General features: G+C 42.1%; 1 protein-coding gene across 1 annotated transcript; it reads right to left on the bottom strand.

Moving 5' to 3' along the window:
- Positions 1-934: 934 nt before the first annotated feature.
- Positions 935-25034, bottom strand: LOC131137655 (ubiquitin-protein ligase E3A). The gene is made up of 11 exons (XM_058085847.1): positions 24766-25034; positions 24136-24180; positions 23294-23598; positions 19625-20871; positions 19406-19550; positions 4110-4315; positions 3866-4030; positions 3179-3334; positions 2956-3029; positions 2733-2876; positions 935-2184 (listed from the first exon to the last, which is right to left on the bottom strand). Exons 1-11 carry the CDS (start codon positions 24840-24842, stop codon positions 2064-2066), a joined length of 2685 nt encoding a protein of 894 aa, XP_057941830.1. The 5' UTR covers positions 24843-25034; the 3' UTR covers positions 935-2063.
- Positions 25035-25343: the final 309 nt, after the last annotated feature.

Raw genomic sequence — 25343 nt, 5'->3', positions numbered from 1 at the left:
CTGGAATCTGGAATAAATTCATCCTTTAACCTGAACAAGATTCCCAGTACCTGCACTGGCCACACAGCCCTACAGCATGATGGAACCACCACCAAATGCTACTGTGGGCAGCAAGTGTTATGCCCCTTGTTATGTCCAAATAATCAAATAATCAATCCACAGCACCAAAATATTCCAAAATGAAACTGTCTTGTCCAAAAGTGCTTTAGCATACCGCTAGCGACTGTTTGTGGTATATATATACGCAGAAAAAGCTTCTTATGCATTACTTTGCAGTACAGAATCCCCTTTGTGTAAAGTACACTTAATAGTTGAAGGATGTACATTGATGCCATCTGCACCAAGATCATGTTGAAGGTCTTTGGAGATGATCTGTGGGTGGACTTTGACTGTTCTCACCATCCTTGGCCTCTGCTTAGCCGAGATTTTTCTTAGCCTGCCAGTCCGGGTCTTAACTAGAACTGTATCTGTGGTCTTCCATTTCCTCACTATGTTCCTCAGACAGCTAAAATCGCTCATTTTTCAGCTCTTTGTATGGAGTTGTGGAGTCCTATAGAGCAGTTACACATGATAAGCTTTCTAGATCTTCCAGAATCTGCACTTATTGCAGCTGAAATGACTAAAACTTATGGTCTTCATTTTTTTTATCAGATGATATTTCACTTTAATGCTTGCAATAAATTGCTTACTCCAAGCTTTATGAAGTATTCTAAGCTGGACCACAAGTAATGTATTTATTATTTATCCAGGTCTCATAATTACCGACCTGTTTTTTTTAATAATTTGATAAATTGATATATCCATTACCGTGCATAGCAAGCCCTAGTCCACACAAAGTAGATGTCAGAAATAGACAAGACAAAGTGCTTTCCGGATTTGAGCCAATCAGCAAATTGTATTGTGTTCATGGGGCCAAACATCATCATCCCAAGTGTAATGATATATAAATACTGTTTTGTTTTTATTTAGTATCGTCAACACAGGAAGACATGGAAACAGACAAAAAAAAAATGCTTCAGACAATCGTGGCAACCTGCGGGCCCACCCGAAAACAACATTCTGGAAAAAGTCTAAGTGCACTTACACAGCTCTGACACGATCTCAAGTCTAATCAGTACCCTCTCCCAATAAAAGATTGCAGACATGGATTTGGAGCAAAAAAAAAAAAAAAAAAAAGACATATTGCGACTGGAATTGTGAAATTGTGAGCTTTATCTTTTTTCTTAAAAGGGACTGTTTGCAACCGTGCTTCAAGTATTATATACCGCGCTCTCCATTTTCCAACTGATAGCGATTTGGCAGAGTTTAGCTGCTAACATGAACTATTATTGAATGCGTCATCGGATACAGAATGTTGTCGCTTCTCTTTAACTGCTTTTGTGTTTGTAACGTCTACTCCAGACAGCCATATTTTTATGCAGTTGAATATGTCATTGTGAAAAATATAGACATTTATTGTTCTTATAACCCACTATTAACATATGCTAACAGGTTTGTGTATATATATATTATATAATCTTAATCCAGTTGCAGACAGTCCTTTAAGAGGGACAAAAAAAAAAAAAAAAAAATGGCGGGCAGGGAAAAAAAGACTTCTGAAGACTGGCAATGCTCTTATGGACAACTTTATGTTAAGAATCCTAGTTTGTACCAACTTGTTATCATGCTTTGTCCCAGTTCAGCAGAATAGTATTAACCTTTTTTTTTAAACTGCATTCTGTTTCACCAATGAAAAAAAAAAACAGGTTAAAGTTGAAATAAATAATTAGAAAAATGATCCTCTCTTTACATAAAAAAGGGAGGCAGCAGCACATCCACATCGATGTGGATGCGGGTACTTTGATCAGGAGATCTCTGTGCTTACACTGACTGATAATGTTGTTGATGTAGGCACAGTGGAGAGGGGGGGGACTAGCGTTTACTTCCCCCCCCCCTGTCGCTTCCAGCTTACATCGTGTCGGATAAAAAAAAAAAGAAGGGCGGAGCTAGATGGGCCGAGAAGGAGTCTTATATTTGCAGTGCGTTAGGAGTGGGTGGTGGTAAAAGTGGTACTGGGCCGGGCCTCAAAGCATGCCAAAGCCTTTGGCATAGGTGATGGCTTTCAGCAGTCGCTCCCTCAGCTTCTCCTTGCTGCCGTACTCGGGCAGCAGTAGCACATTAAAGCACGTATGAGATGTTGGTAGTCTGGACAGAAACACGGATGAGGATCATGAGAAGCTGATCGGGTTATTTACGTAAAGTACAGTAAACCTCGGATATATCGGATTCAATTGTTCCCACTGGTTTTGTCCGATATAAGCGAAATCCGTTATATGCGTATACCGGAAAATGTCCGTTTTACGCATATATCGGATTTATATCCGGTATATGCGTAAATCGGATTTTATCCGTTATAAAAAGACACTTCCTTGACTATGTTTCCAATGTACCTGGACGCGCAGGCAACGCTGCAAATGACATCGTATAGCGGCCTGTCACAATTCAGCGAATCGGAGCGCCACGATGCGGCCATCCGATATATGCGAGGGAAATTTAATGGAAATGCATTGGAACGGGACTGGAGATTTTGTCCGAAATAGGCGAAATCTGTTATAAAAAATCTGATATATGCAATGAATTTTTATTGGAAATGCATTACAGAAAAATTGGTTCTTTTTTATCTGTCCGTTGTGAGCGAATTTCCGATATATCCGAGTCCGATATATCCGAGGTTTACTGTATGATGTACTCACCGCTCCGTGTCGGGCCCATTCTTGGCAATAATCATCTTCAGTTTGCCAAGCCCGCCCACGGGCGCTCTGTCAGTGCCGGTGGTGAACTGCAGGAAGAGGCGCTTCTGCTCCTCGCTAAAAGAGTGCAAAGTCTCCCAGAACTCTCTTAAAAAAAAGCCAAAAACATTGAAACGAGTCAGTTTGTGTCAACGTGTTCAAGCCCCTAACTGTTTTTTTTGCTTACTTGATGATTCGAGAATCTCTATTGTAGCCTCCATCGTACTCTGTTGTTTCCTCTAATGCAAGGAAGTCAAGGTTCTGAAGAAGAAACACATCAGGTTCAAACACATTCAGCAATTCAAACTATGAATTATTCAATTTTAAAAGCAGAACTCGCAGATCTAATCTAATGCTAGTGTGCATAATCAAGTGTAATCGTGCATGTAATAAGTAATAAGTAATCTCACCCGGCTTCCACAGATCAGGAGCTCAATTTCTTCAGGTCTAAAGAGGTACTTGAGCGGCGACTCGTTGGTCACCATGTGGAAGCCTCTCCTGAACGCTTTGAACTGCTTCTCCACACTTTTGTTCAGCATGTACTCTGCATATTGAGCCACAAACTCCTGTGCACATTAACAATAAAAGAAAAAACTATATTCAAATACAGGATTTGTTAATGCAGATTCATTGGTTTCAAAGTAGGATTCAATATTTAGAAATGGATTTTGTGGTTACAGCAAAGTCAATTAAAAGGCAATTAAGTCCTGCAGTTATTTGGATGTTGTTGTGGGGTCTTTTGTGACCCCTTAGAATGATTTTGAAGCATGGCAACTCCAATTTATTTATTCTAAACTTAAAAGGGTTTGAAATTGACTCAGGGACAAGGGTAAAGTAAGATAAGTAATATACCACTTCCACACAGAATTGGAGGATGATTGCATCCATGGTGAAGGTAATGTATTGTAAGGTAATGTCTCAGTAATGTAACATTACTGATACCATTTTTGACCAATAAAAGGCCAAAGTCAACCACAAAACAGCAATCATTTAATTGATACATTTTGGAAAAAACATGCTAGAGTGAGGGGAGGGGGGGATGTTGGAACAGCGATGTAGCAAGGGACAACTCTATTTCTAGTGTGTGTGTGGCTTACCTTTCGGTTTTCATTTGTCACTGGAATTTTATCCCCATTTTCCTTTAAATCATACATAAGGGGGTTCCCAAAGAGGTCCGTCTGAGAAATCTGGAAGGTGATCATCATGTCCTCCTCCACACTGCCTTTATACTCCAGAAGTTCCTTTAAGCTCTGGTACAGAATCTAACCAGCACAAAGAGGACAAAAACGCTCATCATGACAGGTGATCCCAGTTCTTATTTTATGAAACGTGGACTCTTACAGGGTTGGCATCGGCAAGGTCCCTGAAGGTTCCTTTCTTGCCCATTAGCTTCCTGTAGACCACCATTGGGAAGTGAACGTCAAGGATGCAGTTGTTGTAGATGGCGAGCCCCAGAACGATGCCAATCAGCGTGTACTGGCCCTCATTTTCGAACGACGAAGGGTTGAACCAGAAGAGTTTGGTGAGCTCATCATATGTGAACATCCCTGGTGGACAAAAAAAATAGCATAGCATAGCATAGCATACAAACTCTATTTAATACACTTTTTTTTTTGTTAAGCGCTCGCAAAAAAGGTCTCATTTCAGTGCTAAATTTATTATTAGCAGCTGTCTATGGGGCTTGCATTACTCAGCAAGCCCATATTATGGACTGGCCCAGTAGCCAGCCCATAGACTGCTACTTGCAGTAGCAGTCTATGGGCTGGCTACTGAGCCAGCCCATATTGTTATTGTTGTTTAGCTATTATTATTATGGACTGGCCCAGTAGCCAGCCCATAGACTGCTACTTGCAGTAGCAGTCTATGGGCTGGCTACTGAGCCAGCCCATATTGTTATTGCTGTTTAGTTATTATTATTTTTTTTATTCTTATATCTTAATCTTCCACTTTTTGCTCGCGTAATGCGGCCAAAACCGCAAGAAGGACCCCCACACATGTTACACCGCCGGAAACGTGGCGCTCGGGACTACAGCGGTATTTAATTTTTGGAAAGTTTTGTGTAACCATGGCGACGCTATTAACGAAAACGTTAAAAAATGGGCCACTTGATTAGGGAAATTCTTGTTCTATTTTTAGAACAGCACATAGGAAACGAGAATTTACAGACTTTTTCACAGCCTTGTAGCTCAGCCATACGGCCACGTAGAAACGTGATTGACGGCTCATTTTTGAGATAAACTTCTCTACTCTCTCTGTGGCTAATTAGTTTTGTCGTAGGATGTTTAGTTTTCCCTCTATCTTCGTCAGAAGGAGGTGTGCGCAGTTGCAGCGTCTCCCACTCTGACTCCACTGTGGCAGGGGAGACGAAGAGAAAACTTTTTGGCTTTGCAAACAACTGGTCTTCCTGGCCACACCGTTTTAGCCAGCTCGATTTAATTTGGTGAAAACGTAGGAAATCTTGTCCCCTTTCCAAAAATGTCACTCTTATGTCTGAGAGATGTACGGATTGCCTTCTGGGCCCTCAGAAGCGAGAAGAGCGCCGGCATTTCTCCCATTCACTCCCATGTTAAAGACGCCGTCTTTTTCTTTCTCCAAACCTTTAATTTTCTGTGTTTTCAACTCGTCATCTTGCGGTCGTTTCTCAACCGATATGCAAAACGAGCAGATCTATGCGAAGCCCCGACCCTCGGGCCGGTCACGGTCATCTCGTGGTGTCGATATCTCGAATCGTTTGGCCGTAAGAAGCTTCTGTTCGACATGAGCGATTCAGCCCTCTGAGCTCATTCACTGCCATGGCCACCACCTCCTCCTCCTCACAGCCCCTCCCTTCAAAAACCCCCTTTTCTTGACATGTGCGATTCCAATGATTCCCTTCCCAGCTGATACCATACAGCTCATTTATTGTGTAGATTTTAAAAGTTAGATTTTTCTAATTAAGCACAGTGACTCCAGGCACCTCAAAGACCAAAGTATCAAAATATCTACATTTTTATAGAATCCATGATACAGCAATAAGCTGTGTTATCATCATGTCAGGAATCGATAGTTCAGTATCGACCCGCATGCCATAAACTCTCTGCTCTTTAGTCCTCCATGGCAATGCAAGTGCTGCTGTCAATTGGAAAACAACACATGACATGTAGAGACACCACAGCAGTGCCTGGCAACTTTCAAGACTTGATGCTATGTTGCTAGGCCCTCTTGCTAGGTGCTAGCATGGTAGCCATTAGCATGTTAGCATTTAAGCTAATTTACTCATGTCTAAAGGCAAATACACACATGGCATGATGTAGGGAGGTTATAGGACAACCTTGGCACTTTCTAAACTTCAGGCCCTCTTGCTAGGTGCTAGCATGGTAGCCGTTAGCATGTTAGCATTTAAGCTAATTTACTCATGTCTAAAGGAAAATATACACATGACATGATGTAGGGAGGTTATAGGACAACCTTGGCAGTTTCTAAACTTCAGGCCCTCTTGCTAGGTGCTAGCATGGTAGCCGTTAGCATGTTAGCATTTAAGCTAATTTACTCATGTCTACAGGCAAATGCACACATGACATGATGTAGGGAGGTTATAGGACAACCTTGGCACTTTCTAAACTTGAGGCCCTCTTGCTAGGTGCTAGCATGATAACTGTTAGCATGTTAACATTTAAGCTAATTTACTCACATTTAAAGGCAAATACACACATGGCATGATATAGGGAGGTTATAGGACAACCTTGGCACTTTCTAAACTTGAAACCCTCTCGCTAGGTGCTAGCATAGTAGCCGTTAGCATGTTAGCATTTAAGCTAATTTACTCATGTCTTCAGGCAAATACACATATGGCATGGTGTAGGGAGGTTATAGGACAACCTTGGCACTTTCTAAACTTGAGGCTCCCTTGCTAGGTGCTAGCATAATGATTGTTAGCATGTTAGCATTAAAGCTAATTTACTCATGTCTAAAGGCAAATACACACATGGCATGATGTAGGGAGGTTATAGGACAACCTTTGCACTTTCTAAACTTGAGGCTCTCTTGCTAGGTGCTAGCATGATAACTGTTAGCATGTTAGCATTTAAGCCAATTTAATCACGTTTAAAGGCAAATACACACATGGCATGATGTGGGGAGGTTATAGGACAACCTTGGCAGTTTCTAAACTTCAGACCCTCTTGCTAGGTGCTAGCATGGTAGCCGTTAGCATGTTAGCATTTAAGCTAATTTACTCATGTCTTCAGGCTAATACACACATGGCATGGTGTAGGGAGGTTATAGGACAACCTTGGCGCTTTCTAAACTTGAGGCTCTCTTGCTAGGTGCTAGCATGGTAGCCGTTAGCATGTTAGCATTTAAGCTAATTTACTCATGTCTTCAGGCTAATACACACATGGCATGGTGTAGGGAGGTTATAGGACAACCTTGGCGCTTTCTAAACTTGAGGCTCTCTTGCTAGGTGCTAGCATGATGACTGTTAGCATGTTAGCATTTAAGCTACTTTGCTCATGTTTCAAGGCAAATGCACACATGCATGATGCGGGGACGTTATAGGACATCCTTGGCACTTTCTAAACTTGAGGCTCTCTTGCTAGGTGCTAGCATAATGACTGTTAGCATGTTAGCATTTAAGGTAATTTACTCACATTTAAAGGCAAATACACACATGGCATGATATAGGGAGGTTATAGGACAACCTTGGCACTTTGTAAGCTTGAAACCCTCTTGCTAGGTGCTAGCATGGTAGCCGTTAGCAGGTTAGCATTTAAGCTAATTTACTCATGTCTAAAGGCAAATACACACATGGCATGATGTAGGGAGGTTATAGGACAACCTTGGCACTTTCTAAACTTGAGGCTCTCTTGCTAGGTGCTAGCATGACGACTGTTAGCATGTTAGCATTTAAGCTAATTTACTCACATTTGGAGGCAAATACACACATGGCATGATGCAGGGACGTTATAGGACATCCTTGGCAGTTTCTAAACTTAAGGTTGTTTTGCTAGGTGCTAGCATGTTAGCATTTAAGCTAATTTACTCATGTCTAAAGGCAAATACACACATGGCATGATGTAGGGAGGTTATAGGACAACCTTGGTACTTTCTAAACTTGAGGCCCTCTTGCTAGGTGCTAGCATGATGACTGTTAGCATGTTACCATTTATGCTAATTTACTCACGTTTAAAGGCAAATACACACATGACATGATGTGGGGAGGTTATAGGACAACCTTGGTAGTTTCTAAACTTGAGGCTGTCTTGCTAGGTGCTAGCATGTTAGCCGTTAGCATGTTAGCATTTAAGCTAATTTACTCACCTCTAAAGGCAAATACACACATGGCATGATGTAGGGAGGTTATAGGACAACCTTGGCACTTTCTAAACTTGGGACTCTCTTGCTCGGTGCTATCATGATGACTGTTAGCATGTTAGCATTTAAGCTAATTTGCTCATGTTTAAAGGCAAATACACACATGCATGATGCAGGGACGTTATAGGACATCCTTGGCAGTTTCTAAACTTGAGGCTCTCTTGCTAGGTGCTAGCATGTTAGCCGTTAGCATGTTAGCATTTAAGCTAATTTACTTATGTCTACAGGCAAATTCACACATGGCATGATGTAGGGAGGTTACAGAACAACGTTGGCACTTTCTCAACTTGATGCTCTCTTGCTAGGTGCTAGCATGATAACTGTTAGCATGTTAGCATTTAAGCTAATTTACTCGTGCCTAAAGGCTACTAAGCACATGTCATGATGTGGGGACGTTATAGGACATCCTTGGCACTTTCTAAACTTGAGGTTCTCTTGCTAGGTGCTATCATAATGACTGTTAGCATGTTAGCATTTAAGCTAATTTACTCATGTCTAAAGGAAAATACACGCATGGCATGATGTGGGGACACTGTAGGACTGCCACAAACTTTTCAGGACCTGAGGCTGTTTTGCTACGTGTTAGCACGGCAGCCGTCATCATGTTAGCATTTTAGCATTTTAGCTAATTTACTCAAGTTTAAAGGCAACTACACACTTGGCATGATGTGGGGACACTATGGGACTGCATCAACCTTTTCCGTACTTGAGGCTTTCTTGTTAGGTGCTACCGCGTTAGCCGTTGGCGCACCGGGCCCGAGGTTCACAGCACAGGTGGCCAGTCCATCAAAATTTCCGCGGGAATTTTCTAGTTATGGACTGGCTCAGTAGCCAGCCCATAGACTGCTACTTGCAGTAGCAGTCTATGGGCTGGCTACTGAGCCAGCCCATATTGTTATTGCTGTTTAGTTATTATTATGGACTGGCTCAGTAGCCAGCCCATAGACTGCTACTTGCAGTAGCAGTCTATGGGCTGGCTACTGAGCCAGCCCATATTGTTATTGCTTGTGGTGTTTAGTTATTTTTCTTCTTATTATATCTTAATCTTCCAATTTTTGCGCGCGTAATGCGGCCAAAACCGCAAGAAGGACCCCCACACATGTTACACCGTCGGAATCGTGACGCTCGGGACTACAGCGGTATTTATTTTTTGGAACGTTTCGTGTAACCATGGCGACGCTATTCGCGATAGAAAAAAAATCGGCCACTAGATTAGGTACACCATTCTATTTTTAGAACAGCCGCATTCCAGAGAAAACGAGAATTTACAGACTTTTCACAGCCTTGTAGCTCAGCCATACGGCCACGTAGAAACGTGATTGATGGCTCATTTTTTAGATAAACTTCTGAACTCTCTCTGTGGCTAAATGCTAATTGCTAGCATGTTAGCATGTTAGCATTTAAGCTAATTTACTCATGTCTAAAGGCAAATACACACATGGCATGATGTAGGGAGGTCATAGGACAACCTTGGCAGTTTCTAAACTTGAGGCTCTCTTGCTAGGTGCTAGCATGGTAGCCGTTAGCATGTTAGCATTTAAGCTAATTTACTCACGTTTAAAGGCAATTGCACACATGGCATGATGTAGGGAGGTTATAGGACAACCTTAGCAGTTTCTAAACTTGAGGCTCTCTTGCTAGGTGCTAGCATGGTAGCCGTTAGCATGTTAGCATTTAAGCTAATTTACTCATGTCTAAAGGAGAATACACATATGGCATGGTGTAGGGAGGTTATAGGACAACCTTGGCACTTTCTAAACTTGAGGCTCTCTTGCTAGGTGCTAGCATAATGATTATTAGCATGTTAGCATTTAAGCTAATTTACTCACGTTTAAAGGCAAATACACACATGACATGATGTGGAAAGGTTATAGGACAACCTTGGTAGTTTCTAAACTTGAGGCTCTCTTGGTAGGTGCTAGCATGGTAGCCGTTAGCATGTTAGCATTTAAGCTAATTTACTCATGTTTAAAGGCAAATACACCCATGGCATGATGCAGGGAGGTTATCGGACAACCTTGGCAGTTTCTAAACTTGATGCCCTCTTGCTAGGTGCTAGCATGGTAGCTGTTAGCATGTTAGCATTTAAGCCAATTTACTCATGTCTAAAGGATAATACACACATGGCATGATGTAGGGAGGTTATAGGACAACCTTGGCACTTTCTAAACTTGAGGCTCTCTTGCTAGGTGCTAGCATGATGACTGTTAGCATGTTAGCATTTTAGCTAATTTACTCATGTCTAAGGGCAAATACACACATGGCATGATGTGGGGACACTGTAGGACTGCCCCAAACTTTTCAGGACCTGAGGCTGTTTTGCTAGGTGTTAGCATGGTAGCCGTTAGCATGTTAGCATTTTCGCTAATTTTCTAAAGTTTAAAGGCAAATACACACTTGGCATGATGTGGGGACACTGTAGGACTGCCCCAAACTTTTCAGGACCTGAGGCTGTTTTGCTAGGTGTTAGCATGTTAGCCGTTAGCATGTTAGCATTTAAGCTAATTTACTCATGTCTAAAGGCAAATACACACATGGCATGATGTAGGGAGGTTATAGGACAACCTTGGCACTTTCTAAACTTGAGGGTCTCTTGCTAGGTGCTAGCATGATAACTGTTAGCATGTTAGCATTTAAGCTAATTTACTCACGTTTAAAGGCAAATACACACATGGCATGATATAGGGAGGTTGAAGGACAACCTTGGCACTTTGTAAACTTGAAACTCTCTTGCTAGGTGCTAGCATGTTAGCCGTTAGCGTGTTAGCATTTAAGCTAATTTACTCATGTCTAAATGCAAATACACACATGACATGATGTAGGGAGGTTATAGGACAACCTTGGCACTTTCTAAACTTGAGGGTCTCTTGCTAGGTGCTAGCATGATGACTTTTAGCATGTTAGCATTTAAGCTAATTTGCTCATGTTTAAAGGCAAATACACACATGCATGATGCAGGGACGTTATAGGACATCCTTGGCACTTTCTAAACTTGAGGCTCTCTTGCTAGGTGCTAGCATAATGACTGTTAGCGTGTTAGCATATAAGCTAATTTACTCACATTTAAAGGCAAATACACAAACGACATGATGTGGGGAGGTTATAGGACAACCTTGGCAGTTTCTAAACTTAAGGCCCTCTTGCTAGGTGCTAGCATGGTAGCCGTTAGCATGTTAGCATTTAAGCTAATTTACTCATGTCTACAGGCAAATGCACACATGACATGATGTAGGGAGGTTATAGGACAACCTTGGCACTTTCTAAACTTGAGGCTCTCTTGCTAGGTGCTAGCATAATGACTGTTAGCGTGTTAGCATTTAAGCTAATTTACTCATGTCTAAAGGCAAATACACACATGGCATGATGTAGGGAGGTTATAGGACAACCTTGGCACTTTCTAAACTTGAGGCTCTCTTGCTAGGTGCTAGCATGACGACTGTTAGCATGTTAGCATTTAAGCTAATTTACTCACATTTGAAGGCAAATACACACATGGCATGATATAGGGAGGTTATAGGACAACCTTGGCACTTTCTAAACTTGAGGCTCTCTTGCTAGGTGCTAGCATGATGACTGTTAGCATGTTAGCATTTAAGCTAATTTACTCACATTTAAAGGCAAATACACACATGGCATGATGTCGGGAGGTTATAGGACAACCTTGGCAGTTTCTAAACTTGAGGCTCTCTTGCTAGGTGCTAGCATGATAACTGTTAGCATGTTAACATTTAAGCTAATTTACTCACGTTTAAAGGCAAATACACACATGGCATGATATAGAGAGGTTATAGGACAACCTTTGTAGTTTCTAAACTTGAGGCCATCTTGCTAGGTGCTAGCATGGTAGCCGTTAGCATGTTAGCATTTAAGCTAATTTACTCATGTCTTCAGGCAAATACACATATGGCATGGTGTAGGGAGGTTATAGGACAACCTAGGCACTTTCTAAACTTGAGGCTCTCTTGCTAGGTGCTAGCATAATGATTGTTAGCATGTTAGCATTAAAGCTAATTTACTCATGTCTAAAGGCAAATACACACATGGCATGATGTAGGGAGGTTATAGGACAACCTTGGCACTTTCTAAACTTGAGGCTCTCTTGCTAGGTGCTAGCATGATAACTGTTAGCATGTTAGCATTTAAGCCAATTTACTCACGTTTAAAGGCAAATACACACATGGCATGATGTAGGGAGGTTATAGGACAACCTTGGCACTTTCTAAACTTGAGGCTCTCTTGCTAGGTGCTAGCATAATGATTGTTAGCATGTTAGCATTTTAGCTAATTTACTCAAGTTTAAAGGCAAATACACACTTGGCATGATGTGGGAACACTATGGGACTGCATCAACCTTTTCCGTACTTGAGGCTTTCTTGCTAGGTGCTACCGCGGTAGCCGTTGGCGCACCGGGCCCGAGGTTCACAGCACAGGTGGCCAGTCCATCAAAATTTCCGCGGGAATTTTCTAGTTATTCTTATATCTTAATCTTCCCACTTTTGTGCGCGTAATGCGGCCAAAACCGCAGGAAGGATCCCCACACATGTTACACCGCCGGAAACGTGGCACTCGGGACTACAGCGGTATTTATTTTTTGGAACGTTTTGTGTAACCATGGCGACGCTATTCGCGTTTGAAAAACGCAAAAATCAATGGTTCAAAAAATTAGGGACATTTGGGCTATTTTTAGAACAGCTCATGCCAGTGAAAAGAATGAGAATTTACAGACTTTTCACAGCCTTGTCGCTCAGCCATACGGCCACGTAGAAACGTGATTGATGGCTAATTTTGGAGATAAACTTCTGAAGTCTCTCTGTGGCTAAATGCTAATTGCTAGCATGTTAGCATGTTAGCATTTAAGCTAATTTACTCACATCTAAAGGCAAATACACACATGGCATGATGTAGGGAGGTTATAGGACAACCTTGGCACTTTCTAAACTTGAGGCTCTCTTGCTTGGTGCTAGCATAATGATTGTTAGCATGTTAGCATTCAAGCTAATTTACTCACGTTAAAAGGCAAATACACACATGACATGATGTGGGGAGGTTATAGGACAACCTTGGCAGTTTCTAAACTTGAGGCTGTCTTGCTAGGTGCTAGCATGTTATCCGTTAGCATGTTAGCATTTAAGCTAATTTACTCATGTCTAAAGGCAAATACACACATGGCATGATGTCGGGAGGTTATAGGACAACCTTGGCACTTTCTAAACTTGGGACTCTCTTGCTAGGTGCTAGCATGATGACTGTTAGCATGTTAGCATTTAAGCTAATTTACTCATGTCTAAAGGCAAATACACACATGGCATGATGTAGGGAGGTTATAGGACAACCTTGGCACTTTCTAAACTTGAGGGTCTCTTGCTAGGTGCTAGCATGATAACTGTTAGCATGTTAGCATTGAAGCTAATTTACTCACGTTTAAAGGCAAATACACACATGGCATGATATAGGGAGGTTGAAGGACAACCTTGGCACTTTGTAAACTTGAGGCCCTCTTGCTAGGTGCTAGCATGGTAGCCGTTAGCACGTTAGCATTTAAGCTAATTTACTCATGTCTAAAGGCAAATACACACATGGCATGATGTAGGGAGGTTATAGGACAACCTTGGCACTTTCTAAACTTGAGGCTCTCTTGCTAGGTGCTAGCATAATGATTGTTAGCATGTTAGCATTTAAGCTAATTTATTCACATTTAAAGGCAAATACACACATGCATGATGCAGGGACGTCATAGGACATCCTTGGCAGTTTCTAAACTTAAGGCTGTCTTGCTAGGTGCTAGCATGTTAGCAATTAAGCTAATTTACTCATGTCTAAAGGCAAATACACAAATGGCATGATGCAGGGACGTTATAGGACATCCTTGGCAGTTTCTAAACTTGAGGCTGTCTTGCTCGGTGCTAGCATGTTAGCCGTTAGCATGTTAGCATTTAAGCTAATTTACTCATGTCTAAAGGCAAATACACACATGGCATGATGTAGGGAGGTTATAGGACAACCTTGGCAGTTTCTAAACCTGAGGCTGTCTTGCTAGGTGCTAGCATGATGACTGTTAGCATGTTAGCATTTAAGCTAATTTGCTCATGTTTAAAGGCAAATACACACATGCATGATGCAGGGACGTTATAGGACATCCTTGGCACTTTCTAAACTTGAGGCTCTCTTGCTAGGTGCTAGCATAATGACTGTTAGCGTGTTAGCATATAAGCTAATTTACCCACGTTTAAAGGCAAATACACACATGGCATGATGTGGGGAGGTTATAGGACAACCTTGGTAGTTTCTAAACTTAAGGCTTTCTTGCTAGGTGCTAGCATGTTAGCCGTTAGCATGTTAGCATTTAAGGTAATTTACTCATGTCTAAAGGCAAATACACACATGGCATGATGTAGGGATGTTATAGGACAACCTTGGCACTTTCTAAACTTGGGACTCTCTTGCTAGGTGCTAGCATGATGACTTTTAGCATGTTAGCATTTAAGCTAATTTGCTCATGTTTAAAGGCAAATACACACATGCATGATGCAGGGACGTTATAGGACATCCTTGGCAGTTTCTAAACTTGAGGCTGTCTTGCTAGGTGCTAGCATGTTTGCCGTTTGCATGTTAGCATTTAAGCTAATTTACTCATTTCTAAAGGCAAATACACACATGGCATGATATAGGGAGGTTATAGGACAACCTTGGCACTTTTTAAACTTGAGGGTCTCTTGCTAGGTGCTAGCATGATAACTGTTAGCATGTTAGCATTTAAGCTAATTTACCCACATTTAAAGGCAAATACACACATGGCATGATATAGGGAGGTTGAAGGACAACCTTGGCACTTTGTAAACTTGAAACTCTCTTGCTAGGTGCTAACATGGTAGCCGTTAGCATGTTAGCATTTAAGCTAATTTACTCATGTCTAAAGGCAAATACACACATGGCATGATGTAGGGAGGTTATAGGACAACCTTGGCACTTTCTCAACTTGATGCTCTCTTGCTAGGTGCTAGCATGGTAGCCGTTAGCATGTTAGCATTTAAGCTAATTTACTCATGTCTTCAGGCAAATACACATATGGCATGGTGTAGGGAGGTTATAGGACAACCTTGGCACTTTCTAAACTTGAGGCGCTCTTGCTAGGTGCTAGCATAATGATTGTTAGCATGTTAGCATTTAAGCTAATTTATTCACATTTAAAGGCAAATACACACATGCATGATGCAGGGACGTCATAGGACATCCTTGGCAGTTTCTAAACTTAAGGCTGTCTTGCTAGGTGCTAGCATGTTAGCAATTAAGCTAATTTACTCATGTCTAAAGGCAAATACACAAATGGCATGATGTAGGGAGGTTATAGGACAACCTTGGCACTTTCTAAACTTGAGGCTCTCTTGCTAGGTGCTAGCATGATAACTGTTAGCATGTTAGCATTTAAGCTAATTTACTCATGTTTAAAGGCAAATACACACATGGCATGATGTAGGGAGGTTATAGGACAACCTTGGCACTTTCTAAACTTGAGGCTCTCTTGCTAGGTGCTAGCATAATGATTGTTAGCATGTTAGCATTTAAGCTAATTTACTCAAGTTTAAAGGCAATTACACACTTGGCATGATGTGGGGACACTATGGGACTGCATCAACTTTTTCCGTACTTGAGGCTTTCTTGCTAGGTGCTACCGCGGTAGCCGTTGGCGCACCGGGCCCGAGGTTCACAGCACAGGTGGCCAGTCCATCAAAATTTCCGCGGGAATTTTCTAGTTATAATTATTTTTATTCTTATATCTTAATCTTCCACTTTTTGCGCGCGTAATGCGGCCGAAACCACATGAAGGACCCCCACATATGGTACACCGCCGGAATCGTGACGCTCGGGACTACAGCGGTATTTATTTTTTGGAACGTTTCGTGTAACCATGGCGACGGTATTCGCGATAGAAAAAAAAATCGGCCACTATATTAGGGACACCCCAGTTCTATTTTTAGAACAGCTCATGCCAGTGAAAGAAACGAAAATTTACAGACTTTTCATAGCCTTGTAGATCAGCCATACGGCCACGTAGAAACGTGATTGATGGCTCATTTTTTAGATAAACTTCTGAACTCTCTCTGTGGCTAAATGCTAATTGCTAGCATGTTAGCATGTTAGCATTGAAGCTAATTTACTCATGTCTAAAGGCAAATACACACATGGCATGATGCAGGGAGGTCATAGGACAACCTTGGCAGTTTCTAAACTTGAGGCTCTCTTGCTAGGTGCTAGCATGTTAGCCGTTAGCATGTTAGCATTTAAGCTAATTTACTCATGTCTAAAGGCAAATACACACATTGCATGATGTAGGGAGGTTATAGGACAACCTTGGCACTTTCTAAACTTGAGGCTCTCTTGCTAGGTGCTAGCATGATAACTGTTAGCATGTTAGCATTTAAGCTAATTTACTCACGTTTAAAGGCAAATACACACATGGCATGATATAGGGAGGTTATAGGACAACCTTGGCACTTTCTAAACTTGAAACCCTCTTGCTAGGTGCTAACATGGTAGCCGTTAGCATGTTAGCATCTAAGCTAATTTACTCATGTCTAAAGGCAAATACACACATGGCATGATGTAGGGAGGTTATAGGACAACCTTGGCACTTTCTCAACTTGATGCTCTCTTGCTAGGTGCTAGCATGGTAGCCGTTAGCATGTTAGCATTTAAGCTAATTTACTCATGTCTAAAGGCAAATACACACATGGCATGATGTAGGGAGGTTATAGGACAACCTTGGCACTTTCTAAACTTGAGGCTCTCTTGCTAGGTGGTAGCATGACGACTGTTAGCATGTTAGCATTTAAGCTACTTTGCTCATGTTTAAAGGCAAATACACACATGCATGATGCGGGGACGTTATAGGACATCCTTGGCACTTTCTGACCTTGAGGCTCTCTTGCTAGGTGCTAGCATAATGACTGTTAGCATGTTAGCATTTAAGCTAATTTGCTCACGTTTAAAGGCAAATACAAACATGGCATGATGTAGGGAGGTTATAGGACAACCTTGGCACTTTCTAAACTTGAGGCTCTCTTGCTAGGTGCTAGCATGGTAGCCGTTAGCACGTTAGCATTTAAGCTAATTTACTCATGTCTAAAGGCAAATACACACATGGCATGATGTAGGGAGGTTATAGGACAACCTTGGCACTTTCTAAACTTGAGGCTCTCTTGCTAGGTGCTAGCATAATGATTGTTAGCATGTTAGCATTTGAGCTAATTTACTCACGTTTAAAGGCAAATACACACATGACATGATGTGGGGAGGTTATAGGACAACCTTGTAGTTTCTAAACTTGAGGCTGTCTTGCTAAGTGCTAGCATGTTAGCCGTTAGCATGTTAGCATTTAAGCTAATTTACTCACGTCTAAAGGCAAATACACACATGGCATGATGTAGGGAGGTTATAGGACAACCTTGGCACTTTCTAAACTTGAGGCTCTCTTGCTAGGTGCTAGCATGATGACTGTTAGCATGTTAGCATTTAAGCTAATTTGCTCATGTTTAAAGGCAAATACACACATGCATGATGCAGGGACGTCATAGGACATCCATGGCAGTTTCTAAACTTGAGGCTGTCATGCTAGGTGCTAGCATGTTAGCCGTTAGCATGTTAGCATTTAAGCTAATTTACTCATGTCTAAAGGCAAATACACATATGGCATGATGTAGGGAGGTTATAGGACAAACTTGGCACTTTCTAAACTTGAGGCTCTCTTGCTAGGTGCTAGCATAATGATTGTTAGCATGTTAGCATTTAAGCTAATTTACTCACGTTTAAAGGCAAATACACACATGGCATGATGTAGGGAGGTGATAGGACAACCTTGGCACTTTCTAAACTTGGGACTTTCTTGCTAGGTGCTAGCATGATGACTGTTAGCATGTTAGCATTTAAGCTAATTTGCTCACGTTTAAAGGCAAATACACACATGCATGATGCAGGGACGTCATAGGACATCCTTGGCAGTTTCTAAACTTAAGGCTGTCTTGCTAGGTGCTAGCATGTTAGCATTTAAGCTAATTTACTCGTGTCTAAAGGCAAATACACACATGGCATGATGTAGGGAGGTTATAGGACAACCTTGGCACTTTCTATACTTGAGGCTCTCTTCCTAGGTGCTAGCATGATAACTGTTAGCATGTTAGCATTTAAGCTAATTTACTCACGTTTAAAGGCAAATACACACATGGCATGATGTAGGGAGGTTATTGGACAACCTTGGCACTTTCTAAACTTGAGGCTCTCTTGCTAGGTGCTAGCATAATGATTGTTAGCATGTAAGCACTTAAGCTAATTTACTCAAGTTTAAAGGCAATTACACACTTGGCATGATGTGGGGACACTATGGGACTGCATCAACTTTTTCCGTACTTGAGGCTTTCTTGCTAGGTGCTACCGCGATAGCCGTTGGCCCACCGGGCCCGAGGTTCACAGCACAGGTGGCCAGTCCATCAAAATTTCCGCGGGAATTTTCTAGTTGTTATTCCTTGTGATGTTTAGCTAATATTATATCTTAATCTTCCCATTTTTGTGCGCGTAATGCGGCCAAAACCGCAAGAAGGACCCCCACACATGTTACACCGCCGGAATCCTGACGCTCAGGACTACAGCGGTATTTATTTTTTGGAACGTTTTGTGTAACCATGGCGACGCTATTCACCAAAACGTTCAAAAATGGGCCACTAGATTAGATACACCTATTCTATTTTTAGAACAGCCACATTCCAGGGAAAACGAGAATTTACAGACTTTTCACAGCCTTGTAGCTCAGCCATACGGCCACGTAGAAACGTAATTAACGGCTCATTTTTGAGATAAACTTCTCAACTCTCCCTGTGGCTAAATGCTAATTGCTAGCATGTTAGCATTTAAGCTAATTTACTCATGTCTAAAGGCAAATGCACACATGGCATGATGTAGGAAGGTTATAGGACAACCTTGGCACTTTCTAAACTTGAGGCCCTCTTGCTCGGTGCTAGCATGATGACTGTTAGCATGTTAGCATTTTAGCTAATTTACTCATTTCTAAAGGCAAATAGACACATGGCATGATGTGGGGACACCATGGGACTGCATCAACCTTTTCGGTACTTGAGGCTGTCTTGCTAGGTGCTAGCACGGTAGCCGTTGGCGCACTGGGCCCGAGGTTCACAGCACAGGTGGCAAGCCCATCAAAATTTCCGCAGGAATTTTCTAGTAGTTATAATAAAATGATGTGGAGAATATCATATTGGTGTTTTCTTGTGTTCTTTTACCAATATCTGGATTGAAGATCTCCTCAACTACAAGCTGAAAGAACTCTTTCGAGACGCCTCCTTCATCGACACCTTGCTCCCCTTCGAACTCCACATAGAGCTGTTTCTTCAGGTCTGCTGGATTCTCCATGGCGATCATTTCCAGCTGTAATAGACAAGCATTTCTTCACTTCACATCATCTTGCACTTGAGGAGCCCTCTTTAAAATGAGACACATACCCTGACCAGAGCATCGTCGATGATGTGGTCCCGGCGGACCTTCAGCCTCAGATACGGGTTGAGCTGCTGTCCCTGCACGAGGCTGTAAAGCACTGTAATGCGTCGCTCGCTGTACATGCGAATGCGGTTGTCGTAGTACAGGCCCAGGTTCTTGGTGACGGCGTTAAGGATGAAGGGGCATGTCATGAAGGAGAACTTATTTTCAGTTTCTACCTTAAAGAAAGTGTAGTCCTTGTCCATCTCCAGAACCTCGTTCAGAGGCTCGTTAACAAACTCCTCAAAGGGGATAAGCGGCCGCCGGCAGTCGTTGGTGCGGATGCCCAGCTCCGTCTCCAGGGGGTCCACTCGAGGGCCCTTCTTGTTCCGCCTCTCCTCACCCAGCAGCTCCTGCAGTGTGAGCTCGCTGGACTCCGGTATGGGCTCCTCGTCCTCTTCCTCGTTGTGCTCCGTATCGAGGTCACCGCCGAGCACGTTTGCATAGTAGACTATCTTCAAGCACCTGGTGGCCGCCACCACGGCGTCGTCGTCATTCACCAAGTTGCGGCTGTTGAACTCGTTGCTAATGACTTTGTAGGTAATGAGCTGCTGGAAGGTCTCCACCATGCGCTTAATGTGCTCAGCACTGTAGTGCGACCACAGTCGAGAGAGTTTGGCCTGAGCGGCCAGAGGGAGTTTGCTCATGGCCTTGCAGAACTGGGGGAGGGCGATTTCCAAGTACTCGGGACTGTGAAGGTTGCTGTTCTCCATTACTATGACAAACAGGTTCAGGTAATTTGGATCACGGGAGTATACATTATGATATGTGAGGTCACACTCTACATTAGGGGACAGGTAGACTAGTGCGTTCAAGAAAGCGGCTTCTATCTTCTCATTGGACAGGAGGCGCTCGTACACGCGTCGTACAGCTTCGATGTCCACCGACACCTCATCCGGTGCCAGCTTTTGGACATCGTTGTAGCCCGATGACCCCTCTCCGAGCCGCGATGAAGCCGAGGTCGGGGAGTCCTCCTCCATCGCTGTCGAACACGCAGCGGCCTCTTTCTCGTCTTCGTCTTTGTCCTCGTCTTTTTCCTGGAGTGACTTCAGCTCCTCCTTGGTGTGAGGCTTGGACCCTCGGAAGCTCTGCACCAGGCCCTCGGCGCTGGAGAACACACGGCCAATTACCCTGATGAGAGGGGAATAATCCTCCTTCTCGCCGCAGATGTCCAAGATCTCGTACACTTTCTCCTCTGTCAGGTAATTCACATCTAGAGAGAGAAGCAGATGAGATTAATCATGGACTCTAACGCTACACAGGAAATCAAAGATGAAGATGAATGAACTACAAAGATCAGTTAAAGTGATGTTTTGGCTTTCTTAAGACAATATCTTGTGTGCTTTACATCACTGGAGTTTGTGACTTTAGTGATCTGATGACAATCGACTATCCTGTCATCCTTAAGGCCTTAAAGCAAGAGTGCCTCATCCCTCATAAAAGACTTTATGATGTTTGGTATTTCAGTTAAATGTCATTTTTGGCCCATTGTGCTGGAGAAATAGAAGCTGTCTCATAATTCTGCACACTTTGATATAACCCATAATAACCTAGACCAGTTTCTTCTTTAAGGAAAATACTGGAGACATACCACAGACAAAGTTTTTACGAAAATATTGCTACTTAATATCAAATTTAACTGATTAATGTAGGGGTGCAACGATTACTTGAATCATACCTTGATTACAATAAAAAATGACAATAAATTAGGGCTCTCAAATGATTAATACATTTAATCAGATTATTCATTCATTCATTTTCCCAGCTGTCTTCGGGCGAGAGGCGGGGTACACCCTGGACTGGTCGCCAGCCAATCACAGGGCACATATAGACAAACAACCATTCACACTCACATTCATACCTATGGACAATTTGGAGTCGCTAATTAACCTAGCATGTTTTTGGAATGTGGGAGGAAACCGGAGTACTCGGAGAAAACCCACGCATGCACGTGGAGAACATGCAAACTCTACACAGAGATGGCCGAGGGTGGAATTGAACCCTGGTCTCCTAGCTGTGAGGTCTGCATGCAGCCTGTTCTAAACTTAGTGTTTTAAATTTGTTTCAGAGTGGGAAGAAGGACAAAGAAAGGAGCCAAAAAAAACCATTTCCACACGGAAAGGGGCAATTTTTTATCACCATCATGTCAGACATGCCGTGGCTCGACCGCCGTGCCGCCCTTTAATCAGATTAATCGGTTTAATTTTTAACCAGATTATTTTATTTTAAATTTAATCAGATTAATCATTAAAAAATCAATCATGATTAAAAACATTAAGTTATGTCACTTATGTATAAATGACGATATACATTGGCTCCAATCAATCAAGCTAAAAGGTAGCATACAAGTCTAACACTAGTCTCTTTAATAGTAGCGGAACAAATTGATGACATTTTAAACAGCGTTATGAGAAGACATCACGTAAATTCTCTGATCTCATTTGCATATTATGATGTCATCAGGCTTGGTCAGTATCTCCATGATACCCAACAAGCTCATCCGTTCTTCCTCACAGCCATCGTCATCATTTCCAGTGCGATCTTGAACGCCACTGCTGCCTTCTCCGCTCTGGAAGTGTATTTCCTTACGAGATATTTACTGTATGGTGTTGTACTTGTTGTATAACCTTGCCCCCCCTTATCTCTCTGACCTCATCCACATTCTCAAGCCATCCCGTTCCCTCAGATCTTCCACGTCCTTCCATCTCACTGTACCCTCTGCATGTCTTAGCACTATGGGGAGCAGAGCTTTCAGCCGCTCTGCTCCCCAACTCTGGAACTCATTGCCACCAGACCTCTGTAACTCTGCCACCCTTCCCACTTTCAAATCCAAACTCAAAACTCATCTGTTCAAACTTGCCTATTCTCTTTAACTGCTTCACATGGTCCCTCCTCCCCCTATTTATTGTATGTTGTCTTTTATCTTGTATTTTATATTGCCGTTTTTTATCTTCTGTACAGCGACCTTGGGTGTCCTGAAAGGCGCTTTTAAATAAAATGTATTATTATTATTATTATTATTACTACTTGTACTGCTGTGTTTGCTGTGTGTCTTCAGACAAAAAAATGTGGCTTAACAGCAAGTTGAACTCCGTGAGGTGTATCCGTTGGAACAGATATAATGATGATAACAAATAAGCTCATGAGCTATTTTTGTTGTCATCCTTATATTTGCCCAAACAACTGTAACTTTAGTTGTACCGGGGCATTAAAATGAACAAGAAACTAAAGAAACAAGGTGGTCTAATCATTTTTTCTATGACTGTATATGATGAAGGAAATGCTGTCATGGTGAAGTGAAGGAACGTTCGTGCATGGACACTGAACAACCCCCTCCCGAACTACACAGGTTGAAATGGCGATAAACGTGTGTGCGACTTGGGCTCGATGGGTACATTTTCACTACGTTGTATTTTCCGGCTTGAAAGGGAAAGTTCAGTTTTTTGGCACAAAGTTGTATGACACCCCCATAGGCAGTGCTGAGGAAAGTAGTTCCAGCTAGTTGCTGGGTATTATGCTTTTGAACGTATAACTGTTTACAGCAACTCTGCTGTAGTTCTCAGCAACACTGGAACTACTTTCCTCTGCACTGAAATCCGACCATAAAAGTATTTCACACTTTGGGTTTTACTGACCTTTGAAATTGTCCCGTACGGAGTGGACATCCTTGTGGTTCATCTTGGTATTGCTGCACGGCAAGTTGCAGTGAGCGCTATTCTCCAAGTAGGCCGAAGCCGTACCTTTCTTTGAAGGGTGGGGGTCGCAAAGTTTTGCATTGACCTTGTAGAGCTCAAGGGCTTTGACTGCCGCCGCGTTGTTGTCCATGCGAAGGAAACCGGACGATGAGGCACACCATGAGTTGGAGCATGATTCATTCCCACAGCCCTCGGTTAACTGGTGGTAATAGCGCTCTATTAGATGCTTGGCAGCCGCTCGCTTCCTGATTACAGCCACGAAAAAGAGAAAGAGCACAGAAATGGATTGCCATTGGAGCATCATGGTTTCAATGCTACTTTGAAGGTGACAACAAAACAACCACTAGGATTCCCAACTTGTTTGCATTTTTAAGAGTCAGCATATATATATTCATTTTACTTTCAAGTACGAGCTTTAGAATCATTTGGAGGTTACACTGTTTTGTAAGGAGAACAGCATCTGTATCGTTGCCTGGCAACACCAATTTAACTACCTCAGTCATCTATTGGCGCTAACTGTAAATATTATGTCCGTTACTGCTAACGATGTTTCACACAAATATCTTAAATTGGCACAACATCAGTATTATTAAACATTTACTATCTTAATTACTAAGCCCACTATGTAATTGTAGAACTATAACCATAACATCTGGATGTGGCATTAGCATATTCATTTCACTTTGAAAATCAATATTATGAAGTTATCATCAACAAAAGAAGTCAGTATAAATATATCTACTAAATGTATACACGATTGAAATGGTTGGAAATTTACTTACATTCGGCTTGCTTCTGGGTTTTCTACTTCAAGCTCGTCGAATTCTCTATTTAAACAAAAAAAAACAACAACGACATAAAGTAATAGTTGTATAAGAAGTCCCAACGTTATGAAAAACACCCACCGAAACATATTATTCATCATTAAGCTGAATAAGGACCATTGCATTGCCGCTAATAAGCACCAGTACAGAAGCGTAGAAGATGCAAACGCTAGCCATCCGGCACCAACATTAGCCTTTGGCTAAGTTGCAATATCGTTATACAAAGAGAGTCATACTTATTTAATGTATTTCAAATTACATCAGACAGAAAAGTAAAATATTTAGTGGTCAAAGTGATACATTTGTTGGAGGGTTGTAATTTAGCTGACATCCTGACCCTTGCTTAGCAAGCTAATGTAGCATGCTAGCACAGCAAGCTGACACTAACAAGTGTATTGATTATTAAGAATAAGCATTCTATTAGAACCATACTTAGATTGACTTCGTGCAATAGTGCATTCTGATTGGACGCTAGCCAAAAGGTTCAATACAAACGTGCAAAGAGGAGGGAAACCAACACATTTCCTGCTACCAAAGTAGCCAGCTAGCATGTCGGCATCCCCGACTCTTTCCTCTAAGCGTACCCACCTGTCAGCTCCTCCTGCTGGGCTAATGTCGGCCTGTGGTGGCGCACACTCACAGTCCTCCTTCTCGTCGGAATTCATACGAGACTTTAACCTCACTTGTTTGGAATTGGGTTGCGGTAAATGAATTTGTCAAGTCATGCACAGATTGATCCACACGATCAGCAGTATAAGGCGATTTACAATTAAAAACTTCATTCATAAGCTTTCAGCTAAGGGATCCCTACGAAGCCTGAAGTTAGCAGCCATCTTTGGCTTCACTGTCAGCCTACGACCCAGAGTGCATTGCGGCTAAGCAACAAAGTACTGACGGAATGAACCATTGTGTTTCTTCAATTAAGTTGGCCCGTTCTTCTGTTTGGGAATTATTGTCTATTGAAGAACAACATTTTCAATATTCAATTTCAACGTTTTTTTAAATATTGTTTTTCATGATATTGAAAACTGATATTGATATAAACAGATATCGTTTTTTTTGCTGATATTGGGCCGATAACTATCGATACAATTATCGGACATCCCTATTTCTGATGTTTACTTCACTAATAAATACCGCCATATTTTGTGTTAGGTGTGTAATCC

Source organism: Doryrhamphus excisus, chromosome 10 (genome assembly GCF_030265055.1).
Source record: "Doryrhamphus excisus isolate RoL2022-K1 chromosome 10, RoL_Dexc_1.0, whole genome shotgun sequence".
Classification (NCBI taxonomy): Eukaryota; Metazoa; Chordata; class Actinopteri; order Syngnathiformes; family Syngnathidae; genus Doryrhamphus; species Doryrhamphus excisus.
The sequence above is the reverse complement of the archived record's forward strand: the minus strand, read 5'-3'. Positions and strand labels throughout refer to the sequence as shown.